The 20005-nt window shown below is 35.4% G+C and overlaps 2 protein-coding genes across 2 annotated transcripts in view; one reads left to right on the top strand and one right to left on the bottom strand.

Annotated features, from left to right (window-relative positions):
* The window catches only part of LOC111421347 (collagen alpha-1(II) chain-like), a 36507-nt gene extending 34976 nt beyond the window's left edge, over positions 1 to 1531 (top strand). Inside the window, exon 10 of the mRNA XM_071200973.1 lies at positions 1240 to 1531. Coding sequence (XP_071057074.1) covers positions 1240 to 1386 — 147 coding nt within the window. The 3' untranslated portion in view covers positions 1387 to 1531. The remainder of the gene's footprint in view (positions 1 to 1239) is intronic.
* Positions 1412 to 20005, bottom strand: part of LOC111422089 (ADAM metallopeptidase with thrombospondin type 1 motif A) — a 141952-nt gene continuing 123358 nt past the window's right edge. The window contains exons 20-23 of the mRNA XM_071200972.1: positions 17302 to 17462; positions 16997 to 17182; positions 16714 to 16905; positions 1412 to 2459 (exon numbers count right to left, since the gene is read on the bottom strand). Of these exons, the coding sequence (XP_071057073.1) occupies positions 1713 to 2459; positions 16714 to 16905; positions 16997 to 17182; positions 17302 to 17462 (1286 nt within the window). The 3' untranslated portion in view covers positions 1412 to 1712. The remainder of the gene's footprint in view (positions 2460 to 16713; positions 16906 to 16996; positions 17183 to 17301; positions 17463 to 20005) is intronic.

The following is a 20005-nucleotide window of genomic DNA, read 5'->3' as shown; positions in this document are numbered from 1 at the left end:
CTTCCCCACATTCACTTCCAGCCCCTTCCCCCTAAAATATCTTTCCAATGTCTTTATCATCTCCTTCATCTCCACCGCTTCTCTCGCCATGACCACGATGTCATCCGCGTATGCTAACATATGCACCTTTCTACCTCCCACCACCAATCCTCCCATCTGCCCCTTCCCCAATCTATCCTCCAGGTCCGCCGTATACAGTGCAAACAGACTTGGGCTCAGCGGACATCCCTGCCTCAGTCCCTTTGTCATCCAGAACACGTCGCTCAGCTTATCTCCCACTTTTATCCTAGCCATCGTCTCCATGTATATTTCCTTCAGTCTCGCAATTAGGTGTTCCGTTATCCCCCTCCTCCCCATCTCCTCCCACAACTTCCCCCTATCCACCTTATCAAAAGCCGCCTTCAAATCTATAAACAGGGCGTACAATTTCCCTCCCTTCTTATCCAGCTCTCTATCTGCCAAATGCTTCAACACATACACGTTGTCCCATCCGGCAAAATTCCCCCCAACTCCATCTCCTCCTCCAATCTTCCCAGCAGTATCTTCGTGTATACCTTGTATGCCGAGTCTAGTAGGTTAATTCCCCTGTAGCTCTCTACACTTCCCTTATTACCCTTTTTATATACTGGGCAAATTACCCCCACTTTCCATCCCTCCGGAATCCCACCCCCTCTCCATACGATATAGTAATAAAATATGGGGGGTGCCATTTAAAAAAATTAAGTTATGGTGCTTCCAAATTTCGAAAAGTTAACGTAACATAGTAAAGTGACCAAATGATCTAGACAGCCGTTCTCGGCACCAAACATACTCCATCATGTTGTTTAAATATGTTCTAAATTCTAAATTGATATCTCAAAAATTGAGTGTTCTATGATTTTTTGAACAAATGTCCGCTGGAGCAAATTTTTGTAGAAAAATTCGAATAACTCGAGAATTCCAAACAGACAAATCCAAATATGTAAAAATATACAGGATGTTCCATTTAAAAAAATAAAGTAGGTGGCGACTTCCAGTATAGCCGGAAGTGCTAGAAATCTGAAAATATTTTAGATGAAGAGAACGTAATTGATAATACTTAAGTCTGCATTCTCAAATTTTTTGTTTGCACAGAACCCCAGAAACGTCTAATGACCGGCCTCGCTGAGACACCCTGTATAAAGGAAAAAGTTTGTTGCTGGGTGGTTTGTTGCTATCGTCTCGCCGTTGATTAAAAATTAATTTGATTATTTGTGTTAGTTCCGGACGGATTCTTGGTCCCAAAGTGTTCTTTCCTACAAAACGGACAAATCGGTGCGTCTCCCGATAGTTGACGTCGCGATTAGGGATGTGGGTGAAGAGGGACAAGCGTTTTGGATTGAGATAGGCCCGGTTTGTTTCTATTAAAACGGATCGCCGCCTAAAAATAAAATAGTGTTCAATAATTGTATTATTAATTAATAAAGTATGTTAAGGTCTTTTACACATTCTCTTTGGATTATAAAAAATGGTGCTGTAATATTTATGATTAATTAAAAAAGATAAATATTTACATTTTTGTTTTACAATTAATACTCTTTAATTAATTTAATTTAATTAAAAAAAAAATTTAAAACGAACACTTAAATAAAACAACACAAAGATAAATAATCCTTAAAAATTAAAATCTTAATTAAACACATAAAATGGCAGGGAATTATGGCAGTTTTGAGAATAAATATTAATTAATTAATTTAAGTCACTTCAACCAATAATCCGTTTTTGGGATCGGGTAAACAATACCCGCAATTTCCTCCGCATCTCCCATAAACCCTCCGATTTCCGTCCATTTTATGAATGTGGTGTCGCGCGGAATTTCCATGGGAAAACCACGTCACCACGTCGGATATCCGAAACGAAGTCCCGGTTAAATCGACCGAAAAACTCCCCTCGATGCAATCCTCGATGTCGCTATAACAATCCCCCGCTCTCCCGTATTTCTGCCGATTCGAGGCACTCGTTGAAAAGGTAAAATCATCATCAACAATTCGCATCGTTGTCAGATTTAATCGAATTTTCCAAAAATCCGTGAATCCGACCATATCGCTTTTAACATCGTCGCAATCGCAATCGTTGGGATCAGCGTATCTCGTACAACTATAAGGCCGATTTAAGCGTTTATTAAAAAATTCCGCGTAATTTCTCGTGCTTGGACGCAACGTTATGTATTCTTCCGGTTCGGAAGTGTCCATTTTGTAGCAATAAACCAAAGCGGATTTTCCGTTAATCGTTATGCGGTAATCGGCGTTCGTTGAGTTGGGAATTTTCTCTTTGATGTCTTTGCAACTGGTGTAAACGCAAGGAATTCTCGGGCAACGACGTTTCCTAGTTGGTTTATACAATTTCGGGCAATATTTTAATTGGACGTGTTGACCACGGAGATTTACGCAGGCTAATTTGCGAGTTTGAAACGATTTTCTGTTACCACAAGATTCAGGACACTAAAAAAAAATTAAAAATGTATTATACAGGGACAAATCCAAATATGTAAAAATATACAGTGTGTCCGTAAAGTAACGGATATAGGCGATAAAATCATTATGGAAAAATGCCTGAAACGGGTCTAAAGATTTAATTTTTTTAAAAAACAAGAAATCTCAGAGACGATGAATAAATATATTTAATTTTTATTTTTGGTGCTACACGTGTTTCAATCGAACTATGCGATCTTCATCTGGCACGACTAGAGACAAAGTAAAAATAAGTTTCATTATGATATCAGCTAATTACAAAAAACAAATTTACCGTCAAGAGTTGTTGATTGAAGAACAAATCATCAGGTTGAAATATTTGACAGTAAAATTTGTACGGTTAAAACTAAAAACGTCAAAACAAATGGCTTAATATTAGAAATTAAAACAGGTTAATATTCTGGAAAAGACAACTTACTTAGCGTCAAACTAAATAAAACTATCACTAAAACTATATTTTAAAAAAATACGCATTAGACGGAGTTAAAATTAAAAATTCTTTAGTTGGAATGGAACTGACGACAGGACAGGTGTATGATTGACAAGAAAGGACCTATTGTATAGTTCATTTTTTTGCTATAATACCTGTCAAATTGTTGTCAAGTTGGCAAAATTAAGGCATATATTAAGATTAGCTGTCCCTCTTAAAAATCGATGAATTTTTTTTTAATCGGTAGGAAATGACTCAAAAGATGTGTTAATGATAAAAAAAAAGTGCGGAAAAGTGTAGTACTTACCGAAAAATCACTTTAAAGTTGCGATTTGACGTTTCTTTTTGGAAGTTAAGAGCAATGTTAAAATTGCATTTTCGTATTAAATTCTAACCTGAAATTGTTTAATTTATACCCACGCACAAAATAAAAAGTTATTTTCACTAAACTTGTTGAGATTACAACATATTTTCGGATGAAAACCTTGTTTCTTAGGCTATCGATGCAGAACGACAATTAAATGGCGTTAGATAGAATTGTTTCTACCAAATGTGTATTAATAGACTTTGTGTTAATGGATTGTGTATCAATTGATCTGTCAAATGACTGAAAGCTCTTTGCAATCTTTATGTTGTAAATATAAATGATAAATAAGTATAGTAGCTTATTTAATAGTAGTTTAGTTAAATTAAAATAGTTATTAAAAAAGACATGGTTACAAAATAAAAATAAATAAATAGCCCGTGTGACGATAGCAACAAACTGTGTATTTAACCAAATGACAATTACAACTGACAACACAAGCAATGTTAACCATGTATTTTCTCGTATTAAATCCTAACCTCAATTATACCCACGCACTAAATAAAAAGTAATTTTCACTAAACTTGTTGAGATTACAACATAATTATTCATAATGACACCTATGTGAAGTTAGTCCCCAATTAAACAGAATTTTACATGTATAGTATTTTAATTATAACATGAGAACCAGTGAACCGATTTCGATAAACAATGTCTCATTCGAAAGCTTAATCCTTGGCCAATACGAAAGTGGAAATGCCCGATTGACGATGTGACGATAGCAACGATAGCAACAAACCTTCCAACAACAAATTTTTATCCGCAATTTCCTATCTATTTTATTAGCTGATATCTTTCTTATTATTAGATATAGCAGAACACTAAATGCACCATATGAAAGCTTGATTCTTTCTTTATAAAATCGTCGGTCCTCGTTTGCCGATATGTTAATATTAAAATCAATAAAAGATGAAGAACACCGCTCTGTACGTAAAATAGCTTAATATTACCAAACTTCAAGCCCTTGTGCAATTGTTATCAAACCGAATTTTAAAAAACTGTGTTCACAATCAGAAAGAACGCTCCTTCAAATATCTTAATCCGGGTTTTTGTTGGTCAAAACTATATATTATATAAATCTATATACAGAAACGTTTAATTGCTCTACCTCTAAACAACTTTCTTACATATTTGATATGAGGAAAACTATAGAAGTATATCATGAAGTTATAGACTTACACAAGGACGTTTTTGGTCAAAAAATTACCAAATTCACACGTTTTAGCTACTTTTAAACATTGTTGGGATCAATAACTTTCTTATATCACCAGGAAAAAACTCTATAACCAAGCAGCGATAGCCGCGTGTTATACACCATTAGAAAGAGCAGCAAATTGTAGATAAAATAGATCTATACTTCTATAGTTTTCCCAATATCAAATAAGAAACTTGTTTAAAGGAATAGTAATTAAACGTTTTTGCGTGTAGGGATGTATATTAAGGGCGATTTAAGCATGACGCCGATAGACCCATTTACCAACGAAAACCCGGGTTAAGATATAATGAATTTAAAGAGCGCTCTTTCCGAGTGTGATAATAGTTTTCTAAACATCGGTTTGATAACAATTGCACAAAGGCTTGAAGTTTGGTAATTTTAAGCTATTTAATCTAAGTACAGAGCCACCGCTTTGTAGTTTAAGTACAGATTGATCTTAGTATTAACTTATCGACAGACAAAGACCGGTTTTAGATAGAGAAAGAATCTCTAATTATTATCTCGAATTATCTCTAATAATAAGAAAGATATCAGCTAAGAAAGTAGATAAAAAATTACGGATACAAGTTTGTTGCTATCGGACAAATGTGGAGGAGGCTGAAAATTAGAAACATAAAACTAAAGAAAATTCCAATATTTTTTAGCACCACATAAAGACTGAACATAATATAAATTATGGAGGAGTTGAGCTTTTTCATTCGTGTAACAAATTATAAAGATAATAATAACTATCTACTTATGAATGAACAAGTTTAACTTTCTCATAAACCCATCTTACGTCATACACCCTACGTTATGAACTTTTGATGTTAAAACTTTGTAACTACGAAAGGGATTTTCATCAATAATATGTGTTATTAAGTTCCAAAATAACGTTAAACTAACTAATAATTATCCTAATTATAATATTTAAGTGGTTTGAAGTCTTTTAATAACAAATTTTTATTTAACTCTCATGCTCTCTATTTAAATGCGATAACAGATTATAAACATTTCAAATAGATTTTTAGAATCTGTTTGTATCTTATATTCTATTCAATTTCTTTTTTCGAATCTATCTTTGCTCCTATCTGGCGACGCTCTTGTACACAGTTAATAGACACACAGTCTATGTAACGATTGTAACTAAATTTTGAAATCGGGCATTTCCACCTTCGCATTCATTGCAGATCATACTTTCGACCGAGATTTTGATGACTAAAATTGGTCAATTAGTTACGGAGATAATTGATGTGTTTAATTAATTCGTTTGTTGTGTTTTAATCAAAATCCTTAAATATTTCGAATCGGGCATTTCGACAACAGCATTCAGCCAGACACAAACTTTCGATTGAGATATAAAAAAAAAAGCGGGAGAGAATTGAAATCGAGCATTTTGTGATTTCGATAGAAGACACTATGACGAATCGAGTGACGTATAGATTTTGATCATCGGGTACATCGTTTACGAGTTATCACCACTTAAAAAAGGTCAATTTTGTGTTATTTTCGTGTATCTTCGCATTATTTTGACGTTTTAGCGAAATTCGAAAGAGTTTTCAAATTTTCACGGGCATTTCCACTTTCGTATTGGCCAAGGATTAACCTTTCGAATGAGACATTATTTATCGAAATCGGTTCACTGATTTTCATGTTATAATCAAAATACTATACATGTAAAATGCTATTTAATTGGGGGCTAACTTCACATAGGTGTCATTATGAATAATTATGTTGTAATCTCAACAAGTTTAGTGAAAACAACTTTTTATTTAGTGCGTGAATATAAATTAAACAATTTGAGGTTAGGATTTAATACGAAAATACATGGTTAACATTGCTTGTGTTGTCAGTTGTAATTGTCATTTGGTTAAATGCACAGTTTGTTGCTATCATCACACGGGTTATTTATTTATTTTTATTTTGTAACCATGTATACACATGTCTTTTTTAATAACTATTTTAATTTAAGCAAACTATTATTAAATAAGCTACTATACTTATTTATCATTGATATTTACAATTTAAAGATATTTTAGTCGTTTGACAGATCAATTGATACACAATCTATTAACATAAAGTCTATTAACACACATTTGGTAGAAACAATTCTATCTAACGCCATTTAATTGTCATTCTGCATCGATAGCCTAAGAAACAAGGTTTTCATCCGAAAATATGTTGTAATCTCAATAAGTTTAGTGAAAATAACTTTTTATTTTGTGCGTGGGTATAAATTAAACAATTTCAGGTTAGGATTTAATACGAAAATGCATATTTAACATTGCTTTGAACTTCCAAAAAGAAACGTCAAATCGCAACTTTAAAGTGATTTTTCGGTAAGTACTACACTTTTCCGCACTTTTTTTTTATCATTAACGCATCTTTTGAGTCATTTCCTACCGATTAAAAAAAAAAATCATCGATTTTTAAGTGGGACAGGTATTCTTTAATTATTCCAAAATTAACAGGGAGTTTTGTTTTATCATGTTTTGAAATAAATATGTCACATTGACGTTTGAGCTTTCGTTATTGAAAAAGAAAAGGTGCATAAAAAATCTTGTGGGGTGTTTATTTACCATTTATTTACCTAGAAAAGGTGTTTTGTTTGTAGCACGTTTTTACAACAGATATGTACTTTATTAAAGTCGAATTTATCTAAAAATGTATTAGTATTTTAACCTCAACTATTTAGTTACTGAAAATGTTACTAAAAATCAGGAAAACAACATAAATTTTATAAGGGTTCTAGATAATACCAACAGAAACCCTAAAAAATTTACATTGACAAGTATTATAGAAAAAAAAAAACGAACTATAGATGGAATTTTCTGGTTTTGACGAGATTTATAATCGCATGCGCGTTTGTGGGAAGAGAAAACAGGACAGGCAGCAACAAGAAATTCAAATGGAAATGGTATGCATAACAAAATGCATATAACATAGTATATAAAGTGGATCTAAAGAAAATCGTGGAAACATCTGTTAGTATCGAAGTCAGCAATGTCGTTCATAAGTATATTCTCTTTTTTGTGTAGACCTATATTATATTCCTCATAAAGGTTCAATTCATTTGACTTTTTTAGACTTATAATCAGTTTGACATTTTGAAATTGTATTCTGTGTTTTTGTTCTTGTATGTGTTTATGAACGGCTGATCTTGAACTGGACAAATGTTCTTTGAACCGAGTGTATATATTTCTTCCCGTTTGGCCGATATATATTTTATTGCGTTCCGGACATTCGATCTTATAAACACCACTTAATTCCTCTTTTCTATGTTTGGCTTTATTATTAATTAAAAAATTGCTAATTTTGTTATGAGATACAAAAGCAGGTGATAAATTAAATTTTTGTAAATTGTGGTTCAGTTTATTTTCTAAAATAGGGTGAAATGGAAGTATTAGGAATTTTGAGATGTTTTTTACATTAGGATAAATCAAGTTGTTAATTCTAGAACTATGGACCTTATTATAGATATTTTGTAAAATGTTTATACAGTAGCCACTATTCATACCAATTCCGAGAAAATAAACTGAACCACAATTTACAAAAATAAACATCACAACAAAATTAGCAATTTTTTAATTAATAATAAAGCCAAACATAGAAAAGAGGAATTAAGTGGTGTTTATAAGATCGAATGTCCGGAATGCAATAAAATATACAGGGTGATTCACATAAGAACCGACACAGAGCAGGGACATGTAGAGGACAATAAATTAAGATGATTTAAAGTAACTTACCTCTTCTATACTAAGTTGTACACCTGAGGAGTTATAGGCCTTCAAAATTGGCTCTTAAATTTTTAAAAAGTTCAATATCTTCGTAATAAATTAAGCTAGAAGAACCAAATTTAGTATACGTTATGAGTGTACCAAGGGTATTAATTGGTAGCAAATTGAACTCAATTGAGGCATTTCAAAGTATTGATTAAGGGTGATGGTACCATACATTTTGACAGATTTTTTTAACCTTTTGGCGAATTTAATAAATTACTACTTCATTTGATGTGGAATTTAATTCTAAAACTTTTCTTACTCTTATTATTTTTTAAAAAACTTTAAATAAAGTTATTTGACAACAAGGTTTTATAACCTATTTGTCAAGTTTGACGTACAATTTCACAGTCGACTACTGAATTTTCGATGATTTTAAGTAGCATTAACGAAATACTTGTATTTAGTTATTTGAGTATTTTATGAAAACGACAATGTATTTTAAAAAATAATAAGAGTAAAGAAAAGTTTTAGAATTAAATTCCACATGAAATGAGGTAATAATGCATTAAATCCAGCAAAAGGTTAAAAAAATCTGTCAAAATTTAGGGGACCATCACCCGTAATCAACCCTTTGAAATGCCTCAATTGAGTTCAATTTGCTACCAATTAATACCCTTGGTACACTCATAACGTATACCAAATTTGGTTCTTCTAGCTTAATTTATTACGAAGATATTGAACTTTTTAAAAATTTAACAGCCAACTTTGAAGGCCTATAACTCCTCAGGTGTACAACTTAGTATAGAGGTAAGTTACTTTAAATTATCTTAATTTATTGTCCTCTACATGTCCCTGCTCTGTGTCGGTTCTTATGTGAATCACCCTGTATATCGGCCAAACGGGTAGAAATATATACACTCGGTTCAAAGAACATTTGTCCAGTTCAAGATCAGCCGTTCATAAACACATACAAGAACAAAAACATAGAATACAATTTCAAAATGTCAAACTGATTATAAGTCTAAAAAAGTCAAATGAATTGAACCTTTATGAGGAATATAATATAGGTCTACACAAAAAAGAGAATATACTTATGAACGACATTTAGATCCACTTTATACCGATTGGTAACTTTAATTTTAGGAGATACACCCAACACGGACGTACGTTAAGTATACGTGTGTGTGTATATTCGGTGTCGTTAAGTGGGGGATAAACAAGCGTAGGGGTAATGCACAAATTGAATCGCTCATAGATTGTTGAGAGGCGAACTTGGTCGCATCGCTTTGCAGTTAACCCTAGCAAAAAAAAACTAAGATGTTGTTTACTGTAGCGGAAATGGTTTTATGGTGGCAATTCTGTAGCCCAAATAATTAATTTGTTTCCTGTGGCCTATGAAAACAGATCAATTCCTAGTCGCGGAACAATTTCAAATATTATTAAAAACTTTGAGCGACATGGATGTGTGTCTCCACAGAAACACAAATTACGAAGGGGTAAAAGAGATGAGTTACGTGATACGATGATATGTGCTGATGTTGAACGCAATAAAAATTAGTCAAGCAGACAAGTTGCGGAGACGTTTGCTATCAGCCATGTTGCCGTCCTAAAAACATTAAAGAAACACGGGTACAGGTCGTACAAGGTACAAAAAAGTCAGGAACGATAATATTACAAGGGCGGAATTTTGCTTTACTATGATGGAAATGGCCAACGGAAATGTTGATTTTATAACAAACATTTTATTTACCGATGAATCTACATTTCCTTTGCATGGTCGGCATAATCCCAGCGTTGCTCGATATTGGAGTCGTGACAATGAACACAAAGTTTATGCGGCTCGTACACAATATCCCCAAAAATTAAATGTTTGGGCTGGCTTAGTAGGTGACCATATTATCGGTCCTTTTTTCATAGAAGGAAATTTAAATGGTCATAAGTATTTAAACATTTTGCAAAATGACGTAATCCCATCGCTTCAACAATTAGACAATGTTCAATTTGGAAGTATCTGGTTCCAACAAGATGGTTGCCCGGCTCACAACAGCCGGCAAGTTAAAGAGTATCTTAACGCACAATTTCCAAATCGTGTAATATCCATTTGCGGAACGTTAACTTGGCCGCCTAGATCACCAGATTTAGCCCCCAATGATTTTTTTCTATGGGGATATTTAAAATCGAAAATTTATGGTTTTGATGAAGAAAGGACAACCAATCTGGATGACTTACAAACAAAAATTCGCAATTGTATACAGGATATTAGTCCCGATATACTACCGAATGTAAGGCGAACTTTTTACGATAGATTGGGCTATTGTTTAGCACAGAATGGTGGTTTATTTGAACACCTAATATAAAAAATATTTTATTTTTATAGTTTATTTCAGTTACTTACGAATTGTTTTTATTTTTAGAATTAAGAATTTGCTTTGTCTTATTTGAATTTCATTTATTATATTAGTTATTATTTTTATAATATTTCTTATCATTGAACGATGTCAAACGACTGACTGCTCTCCGATCCACTACTCTTGCGATTCCCCTCCCACAAACATACTCCGCGCGCATATGCACACACACAAGTATACTTATACGTACGTCCGTGTTGGGTGTATCTCCTAAAATTAAAGTTACCAATCGGTATTTCCATTTGAATTTCTTGTTGCTGCCTGTCCTGTTTTCTCTTCCTGCAAACGCGCATGCGATTATAAATCTCGTCAAAACCAGAAAATTCCATCTACAATCGGTCCTTTCTTGTCAATCATATACCTATTCTGTCGTCAGTTCCATACGATTAAACTAAAGAATTTTTAATTTTAACTCCGTCTAATGCGTATTTTTTTAAAATATAGTTTTAGTGATAGTTTTATTTAGTTTGACGCTAAGTAAGTTGTCTTTTCCCGAATATTAACCTGTTTTACTTTCTAATATTAAGCCATTTGTTTTGACGTTTTTAGTTTTAACCGTACAAATTTTATTGTCAAATATTTCAACCTGATGATTTGTTCTTTAATCAACAACTCTTGACGGTAAATTTGATTTTAATTTGTTTGTTTTTTGTAATTAGCTGATATCATAATGAAACTTATTTTTACTTTGTCTCTAGTCGTGCATTAACATTAACTAAATTACTAAAGATTTAAATTTTTTGCAATTGTTTGGTGTAGATTTTAAATTTCTTCTGCCATTTTTAAGCGAGTTATGACGTCATCGGTATTTTTTCAAATGACAATCCCCCATTTTTATTATGGAATATGAAAGAAGATTTTTTTCTGAATCTAATACAGTCAATATCAATATTGCTTACATAAGAAAATTTTCGAGAAAATTACTTTAAAGTTTAACTACTTCAGATTTGTTGACACGATGAAAATAGCAGTAGCCATGAGTAACTATGGTAACCAATTATTCTAAACAATTTCCAAAGTGTCAAAAACTGATTTAGTAAGTAGTTGACCTCTTTAATACAACATATCCTGATCGCCAACTCATTAGCCAATGTATGGTGAGCAGTGATGGGCGCTGGGTAAATACCCGGCGGGTAGGTATTTATAAAATGGGTATTTACCCCGGCCCACGGTAAATACCAAACCAGTACATATAAAAGTGATACAAGTAAAAATATAACAGATTAGAAGAAGATGATCAAATGGGCGTTGAAGACGAGGAATTGTCAACGATCGAAGACGTATTATAATCAGACAACCACTGCTCATTCTTCATTCTTGTGACGATGATCCGCCCAGTTCCACTTGAGCTTTGCCACAATGTTGACCACATCATTTACACCAGTTCTTCTTCGTAGGTCTTCATTTCGTATGTGGTCCCACAGGGTTACACCCAGCATCGACCTCTCCAGGTTTCTTTGCGTTACTTTGAGCCTCCTGGTAATGGCCACCGTTAATGTTAAAGTTTCAGAACCGTATGTCGTAATCCAAGGAGGAAGCAGGCATTGATTGAAAGCCTTTCTTTTCAAATATACAGGAATATCGCTCATGAAGATGTCTCTAAGTTTCCCGTATTATCTCTTGATACACGAACCTCATGGCCAAGATATACATAACTGTCAACCCTCTCAATCTCATTATCCCCAATGTTGATGTTAGAGCTGGGAACAAGATTTGTCATAAATTTTGATTTATCCACGTTGATGTTTAGCCCGACTTTTGCACACCTCCTTAAGTCGTTCAGCATCAGTTTCATCTCTCTAAAACTATCCAACATAGGGACTGTATCGTTCGCGTAGTGCAAATTACTTAGGTATTGCCATCAATGTTTATACCTTTTTGGGTCCAATCTAATTGTTTAAATGCACTCTCCAGGACTGTGATGAACAATTTGAGTGCAACATTGTATCGCCTTGTCTTACCCCACGCCCAATGGGTTTTCAGTCAGTACTTACATGCAATTTTACCGTCATTGTAGCATTCTTGTAAATGTTATAAATAAGTTTGGTGTATCGATAATCGACTTTGCATTCTTGAAGTACTTGCAAAACTGCCATCAACTCAATTTAAATCAAATTTTATAAATACCTCTAAATACCCATCTTGGGTAAATACCCCTGGGTATATATCCAGGGAATTTTCCCTTGAAAATAAATACCCGCGTATTTAACAACACTGATGGTGAGCGTAGCTATGACTAAATTTAAACAACATGGTCACCTCTCGAAGCATTTTTCAAAGTCTCGCCTACTAAATGTTGCAAGAGAAGTTCGACAAATCGTGGTTTTGGCTGGGCAAGAAAACCCTCATGTTACTGTAAGGAGTATTGGGTCTAATTTCAACATTAGTAAATCAATGGTTCATAAAATTTTAAAACCCGCAAAATGTCATTCCCATAAAGTAAACCTGATTCACGAGCAATGAATCGTAGTTTTTGCAATCTACTTTTTGCAACGATGACGATGTCTTTGTCAAAAACATAATTTTTGAGTGGACAAGTAAATAGATAAAGTTGTCGGTATTGCGCTACCCAAAATCCAAATTAGCCTAGAAAATCGCACACCCAATATCCATAAAAGATTTGAGAAAACCTTAAGTGGAAAGAGATGTTTAAATTTTTTCAAAGCGATGTCATTCCTTCCATCCCGATAATGTTGACCCAACTCAATTCCAACAAGATGGCGCACCACCACACTTCAAGAAGTTTTACTAAATCAGATTCTGACACTCAGGGAATTGTTTAGAATAATTGGTTACCATAGTTACTCATGGCTACTGCTATTTTTATCATTATACAAATTTGAAGTAATTAAACTTTAAAGTACTTTTTCTCGAAAATTTTCTTATGTAACCGATATTAATATTAACTGTACTAGATTCAGAAAAGAATCCTTTTTCATGTTCCACAATAAAAATGGGGGATTGCTATTTAAAAAAAATATCGATGACGCCATAACTTGTTTAAAAATGGCGGAAAAAAATTGAAATCTACACCAAAAAATTGCAAACAATTTAAATCTTTAGACCCGTTTCAGGGATTTTTCCATAAACCGTTTATTATGATTTTATCTCCTATATCCGTTACTTTACGGACACGCTGTATAGGTGTTCCATGTAAAAAAATAAAGTAGGTGGCAACATCCGGTATAACCGAAAGTGCTAAAAATCTAAAAATATTTTAGTCGAAGAGAACGCAATAATAATAATAATAACTTTATTTAAACAAAGTACAGGGTGGTTCAAATTCGATGTCCGAATAGGCTATCTCGGAAACTATAAGAGTTAGAAAAAAAGTAGCTTACATGTCATGATCTCGCTTTTCGAGAAATTGCTAATGCTAAAAACCTCAAAGCGCTAACGTCTTTTGTTTTTCCCCAAGAGGCCAAAATTGAAAATATCTATATATATACTGCTTGGGAAGACTCTTTACTGCTTGCAGGGTGCTACTTCATTGAAAAAGACTATTTACTGTTTACAGAGGATTATATACTGCTTGGGAAGACTAGTTTCTGTTTGCAGAGGACTAGGTATTACTTGTGGAAGAATATTTACTTTTTGCAGAGTGCTGCTTCTTGCTTGAAGAACACTATTTAATGCATATAGAGGATTAGATACTACTTGGGAAGTCTAGTTTCTGCTTGCAGATAGATAATTACTGCTTGTAGAGCACTAAACACAGCTAGGGTAGACTACTTTTAGCTTGCAGAAGATAGCATCCTGCTTGAAGAAGACTGTTTACTACTTTTTCTTAGGAAGACTACATTCTGCTTGCAGAAGACTAAATACTGTTTGTAGGGGACTACTTCTTACCACTTCTTGCAGAATGCTACTTCCTGCTTGCAGAAGACTATTTACTGCTTACAGAACACTAAATACTGCCTGAGAATACTTCGTAGTATTTGCAGAACGCTACTTTCAGTTTCTGCAAGCTATTTACTGCTTGTATAGAACTAGATAGGCTTGGGAAGACTGCTTTCTGCATACAGAAGGCTACTTCCTGTTTGCAGGTATCTATTTACTGTTTGCCTCTACAAGGTACTGCTTGTGAAGACCACTTCCTGCTTACAGATGGCTATTTACTGTTTACAGAGGACATTATCGAGCTTTGGAAGACTACTTGGAAGCAAAGGTACGAGGCTGTATAAACCAACCTATTTTCACAAAGCTGAGGTTACCCCATTTTATTCATAATAAGAACATGGTTTAACAAAAAATATTTATTATCATTATTATATTCAATATACAGGATGTTTCTAAATTGAAGCGAAAGATTTTCAAGGCTGATTTTTCAGCAAAAATTAATTTAAACTGACGGAAAGTTTCCTCCACGTTATGACTAAGGGAAAAAATTGTTTTTATTTAATATATCTACTATGGAAGAATTTAGAAGAATGAAATTAGGCTACAGATAACTGTAGATAATAATATAGCAGTTTTTGACGATTTTTATGGCCTTAGAATGTTATTACAAGGGGGTGACAAAAGCGACCCCCATAATAGTTTGGATCAGAACTTTTTAATGCAAAAATCTTAATTTAAACAGTGGGATTCAATCAAAAAAATAAAATCGTACACAGGCAAAATAAATTTGTTAAATAAAGTAGGCTGATGTCAAATGAAGTCATAATGACAAATAATTTTATTATACTGATTTTCTCAAATTTCTAGAGAATTTTAAACGTACGGACTGAAAACATTTTGCACAACCAACTGTAACTGAGAGGGAAAGAACTTAATTTCTACTGAAAAATCACCTTTAAAATCTTTCGCATCAACTTGGAGACACTCTGATATGAACTCTAATGTTGATGTCATTTCTGTTGCCTCTATCTTATGTCCTGAAGATCGCCCCGTATTGCTTCCGCTCTGTTTTATTTTATTCTAATTAACACATTATACAGGATGTCTCCCCGTTGAGTTGCATATTATAAGAAGTTGGCTTTTTGACAGTTGTCAATGAGGCAGTTTTTTAGTATGTTTGTCATTGGATTCCGCTCGTAGAACCTTTAAAAATGGCTAAATGATATTTTATATGGTTATTGTGGAGGAAACGCTTCAAAAGCTGCAAGAGAGTACACAGGACGCTACCCGAACCAAAGACATCTTTGTCAGACAATCATCATGAACTATTTCAGATCGCTCCGGCAAACAGGATCCTTTCCGAAAAAGACTAATGACCACACTGAAGCTGTTCTTCATGAAGTTTCTGAGAATCGGAGAACCAGCATAAGAAGAATGGTTGCCACCACGGGACAGAAAAGAGCGTCAATTCACAGGACTTTGCGTGAAAATGGTCTACATCCTTACCACGTACGACAAGTACAAAATCTCTTACCAGCAGACTATGCAAAACGAGAAGAATTTTACTCGTGGATCCTAAAGAACCAGGATCTCCTCCCAATTGCTTTGTCAGAAAGTAAATTCCAGCACCGATTATCATTAAAAATGTCCTGGGACCGAAAATCTTTGATAGAACTTTCACCAGCCAAATCTACAGGAGATTCCTAGAAAAACAGTTTCCCATACTTCTTGAAGATATCCCATTGAACGTGCGTAATAGGATGTGGTTTGTCCATGGTGGGTGTCCGGCGCACTATGGAAGCTTAAATCAATTAATGATCGCTTTTTGTTTGTTTACGGCATTGTTTGGTCATTAAAATCATTAAAACTTAACACTAGAATCATCTCAAAAACGGTTGAGAATTGGACCTATGTTGACTGGAATAACCCTACGAAGTTATGCAACTCAACGGGGAGACACCCTCTATACAAGTAAGTAATCATCCTCTTGAATGAATTATTAGGGGATAATTACCATGGCTACAACGGTTTCAAGCGTTCTTATTGGTTACGAACTGGATATTATCTCATGAAGTGGTAATAGTGGGGAATACAACATAGTATAGAAAATAAAATATAAATACAGTGTGTTCATTAATAATCGTACCCGACGTCAAGTATGCAACCAATATCACAGTATCGATATTGCAATACGCGATTTGTGTACGTGGTTGCAATGATGAAGTCGGGTACAATAATTAATTATCGCAGTGTATAAATACCTACCTTAGTATAATTTCCAGCAACCCATTTAAATTTATCATCGCATTTCCTCTCCAAGCATTTCTCCTGAACTTTAGGCTTGGCGTATTCGTCGCATCTCCCGGGATGAACGGGATCGCGCGAGACCTCTCCGGATGTCACATTATGACAGGTGACGTTTCGGTGTTTGACGCCTTCATTACACGATTTCGAACACTAAATAATGCCCAGAAAAATTGATTCATTAAAAATCTAATTAATCACATTAATTAATAAGTAAGTATTGATAATTAGCGAAAAAGTGTACCTTCGACCACGACCCTTCGACCCAAGTAAATTTACAGCTAACCGGGTCGTAACGTTCGCAAATTCGGGCGTGTTTCGGCTTTCTATTCGTCCCTGAACAATACGAATCGACTACGGCTACATCTCTGTGAATATCCCGGCAGGAAACTTTGCGTATTTCGGTTCCTTTTCCGCAATTTGTCGAACACTAAAACGCATTTATTTTTTTTAAGCGAATTTCATTGTTAGAAGGAGTTAGTTGCTGCTTTCATTTTTATTTAGTAATTAGTTTTAGTAATTAATTTAATTAAATGAGTTAAAACTTACCGCCCCCCAAGCTGATTTCTTCCATTTATAATTCTTCAAAAATTTCCTCGCGTTCAAATCATTATGGTGATGCTTCTTCTTATTTCCAAGACAAATTTCGCATTTTATTGTTCTTTTGGGTTGAGTATTTACATCACAATCGATGTTAGGAACTAAATTACCTATTCATTTAAAAATATGTATATAATTAATTAATTAATTTTATATATATGTATACATAAATAATTAAAAGTTAAGAGTCAAGAGATAGCCTAGGAAATGGACAGAGGAATAACAGATAGCAAGAGAAGGAGTCATAGTTACCGAAGAAACGACATCGGAATTCTAAAAACTCTAAAATTCTCTCGATGAGTCTGGAATTGGAAGTTCTAGTCTCTTGGGAGACCACTTCCTGTTTTCAGATGGCTACTTACTGCTTGCAGAAGACTAGATAATACTTGGGAATACTACTTTCTGCTTGTAGAAGACTAAATACTACTTGGAAAGACTACTTTTTGCTTGCAGATGACTACTTACTATTTGATTCTGCAAGATACTGATTGGAAAAACTACATTCTGCTTGTAGAAGGATACTTACTGCTTGCAGAAGACTAAATACTGCTTGGGAAGACTACTTCCTGCTTGCAGATGGCTATTTACTGCTTGCAGAAGTCTAGATAATACTTGGAAAGACCTGAATAGATCTGAATCAGCACTGAGTGGCATGTTGCTGTCAGTCCGGTGGGTTCTGTTGTTTTTGAGTATTCTTGGCGAATTGAAATTGGGATTTTCGGTGCACGGTGTGTGTTGGGACTCTTCTCAGTGTTCGGGAAGTGAAAAAAGCTGATTAATCGTCAGCAGGACAGAATATTTAGTTCCTTATTCAGATAACTTAGCAAGAACATCATCATAGTTCAGGGTGGGGAGAATATCGTGGATAGCGCGGAATTGAAGAATGATGTGGTGAAGAAGCTAGAGAAAGAAGACACCTGGAAAGAGTTTAAGAACTGTGGGAATAGGGAGAGAGAGGCAGTATGTGCAAACTGCAAAGCCAGGGGGAAGGATGACAGACACGAAACGAGGGATAGAAACTGTGGGGAATACCAGATAGCGGCGGAGTTGGTGAAGAGATGTATTAATTATGACGACATGAAGAGAGGGCAGCAAGGGATTTTATCAAAAAACTAGACGGGGGAGGGGAGAAGCCAGAGAAAAGCGAGGGGTTGAAAATGGTGTTCTGGAATGTAACGGGGATTACGAATAAGGGAGGGCAGTTCTGGGAATATCTGAAGAGATTTGAGGGATTTGTATGGTGGAGACCTAGGTTGATGAAGGAGGGTGGGCAAAGATTGAGGGAAAGTTGCCAGAAGGGTATAGATGGGATTGCGTGTTTGCAGAGAGGAAGAGCGGGGGTATTATAACAGGAATAACGAGAGGAATTACGGAGGAGAGTAAGACGGAGGGGTGATGGAGGCAGAAAGGAATGGTAAAAAGGCAGATCAGCTGGGGGAGAGAGACGATGCAGATAGTTACTGTGTATAGCAAGTCAATGAAAGAGACGAGAAAGCAATGGAATGAGATGGCGGGGGATGGGACGGGGAATATATAATAATGGGAAGGGATTTCAATGCTAGAGTAGGCGAGGAGGGGGGAAGGGTGGAGATATGGGGAGAGGAAGGACGACGGCGGTCGAAGGACACCGTGCGGAATGGAGTATTAACAGAAATTCTGAGATGGGTGGAGGAGAACGGATGGGAGATACTGAATGGAAATAAAGAGGAAGGAGAGGAATCTGTGATTGATTATGTACTGGTGGATCAGGAAATGTGGGAGAGGGTGGAAAGGTTTAAAGAGGGAGAAGCGGTAGAGTCGGATCACCAACCGTTGGAGGTAGAGGTAAAGGGGGTGGACGGCAGAAGGCGAGCGGAAATAGGGAGCACGTTGATCAGGACAGACTGGTCGGAAGAAGGGGTAGCATTCTACAGGGGAAACCTAGACACTTGGCAACAGAAGATACAAGAGATCAATGGTTTGGAAGAACTTATCCAGGTCGTGCGGGAGGCAACACTGAAAAGGGAGTGTGTACGTAGGGGGGGCAGAGTAGGGAGGAACGACTGGTATGATGGCGAGTGCAAGAAGGCGAAGAGGGAGGCGGGAAGGAGGTTGAGGCAGTGGAGACGGGGGAAGATAGGGGTGGATAGATATAGGGAGGCCAGGACAGGATACAGAGAGTTATGCAGTAGAAAGAAAACAGAACTGAGGAAGAAGGAAGCGGCAGAGATTAGAGGGATAACAAGGGAAGGGGAGGTCTGGAGGTATCTGAAAAAGAGAAAGAAGGGTAGGGAGAGGATAACCAGCGGAATACACATGACAGAATGGAAGAGTTACTTTATGGGATTATTGGGAGGGGTTGAAACGAGGCTAACGGGTTTGGGAGGCTATGAGGGAGATGGGGGAGAGGAGATAGCAGAAGAGGAGATGGAAACAGTGCTTAGGGGATTGAAGAAGGGAAAGGCGCCAGGGGAAGATAGCATCCAGAACGAGGCATGGTTGGAAGCATCAAGGGTGGTGAGAGTGAAATTGTTGGAGGGGATGAATAGCGTATGGAGAGGGGGTGGGATTCCGGAAGGATGGAATGTGGGGGTAATTTGCCCAGTATATAAAAAGGGTAATAAGGGTAGAGAGCTACAAAGGAATTAACCTAGAAGATACTGCTGGGAAGACT

Source organism: Onthophagus taurus, unplaced genomic scaffold, assembly GCF_036711975.1.
Source record: "Onthophagus taurus isolate NC unplaced genomic scaffold, IU_Otau_3.0 ScKx7SY_15, whole genome shotgun sequence".
In the NCBI taxonomy this organism is placed as follows: Eukaryota; Metazoa; Arthropoda; class Insecta; order Coleoptera; family Scarabaeidae; genus Onthophagus; species Onthophagus taurus.
This window is presented reverse-complemented; position numbering and strand designations above follow the sequence as displayed.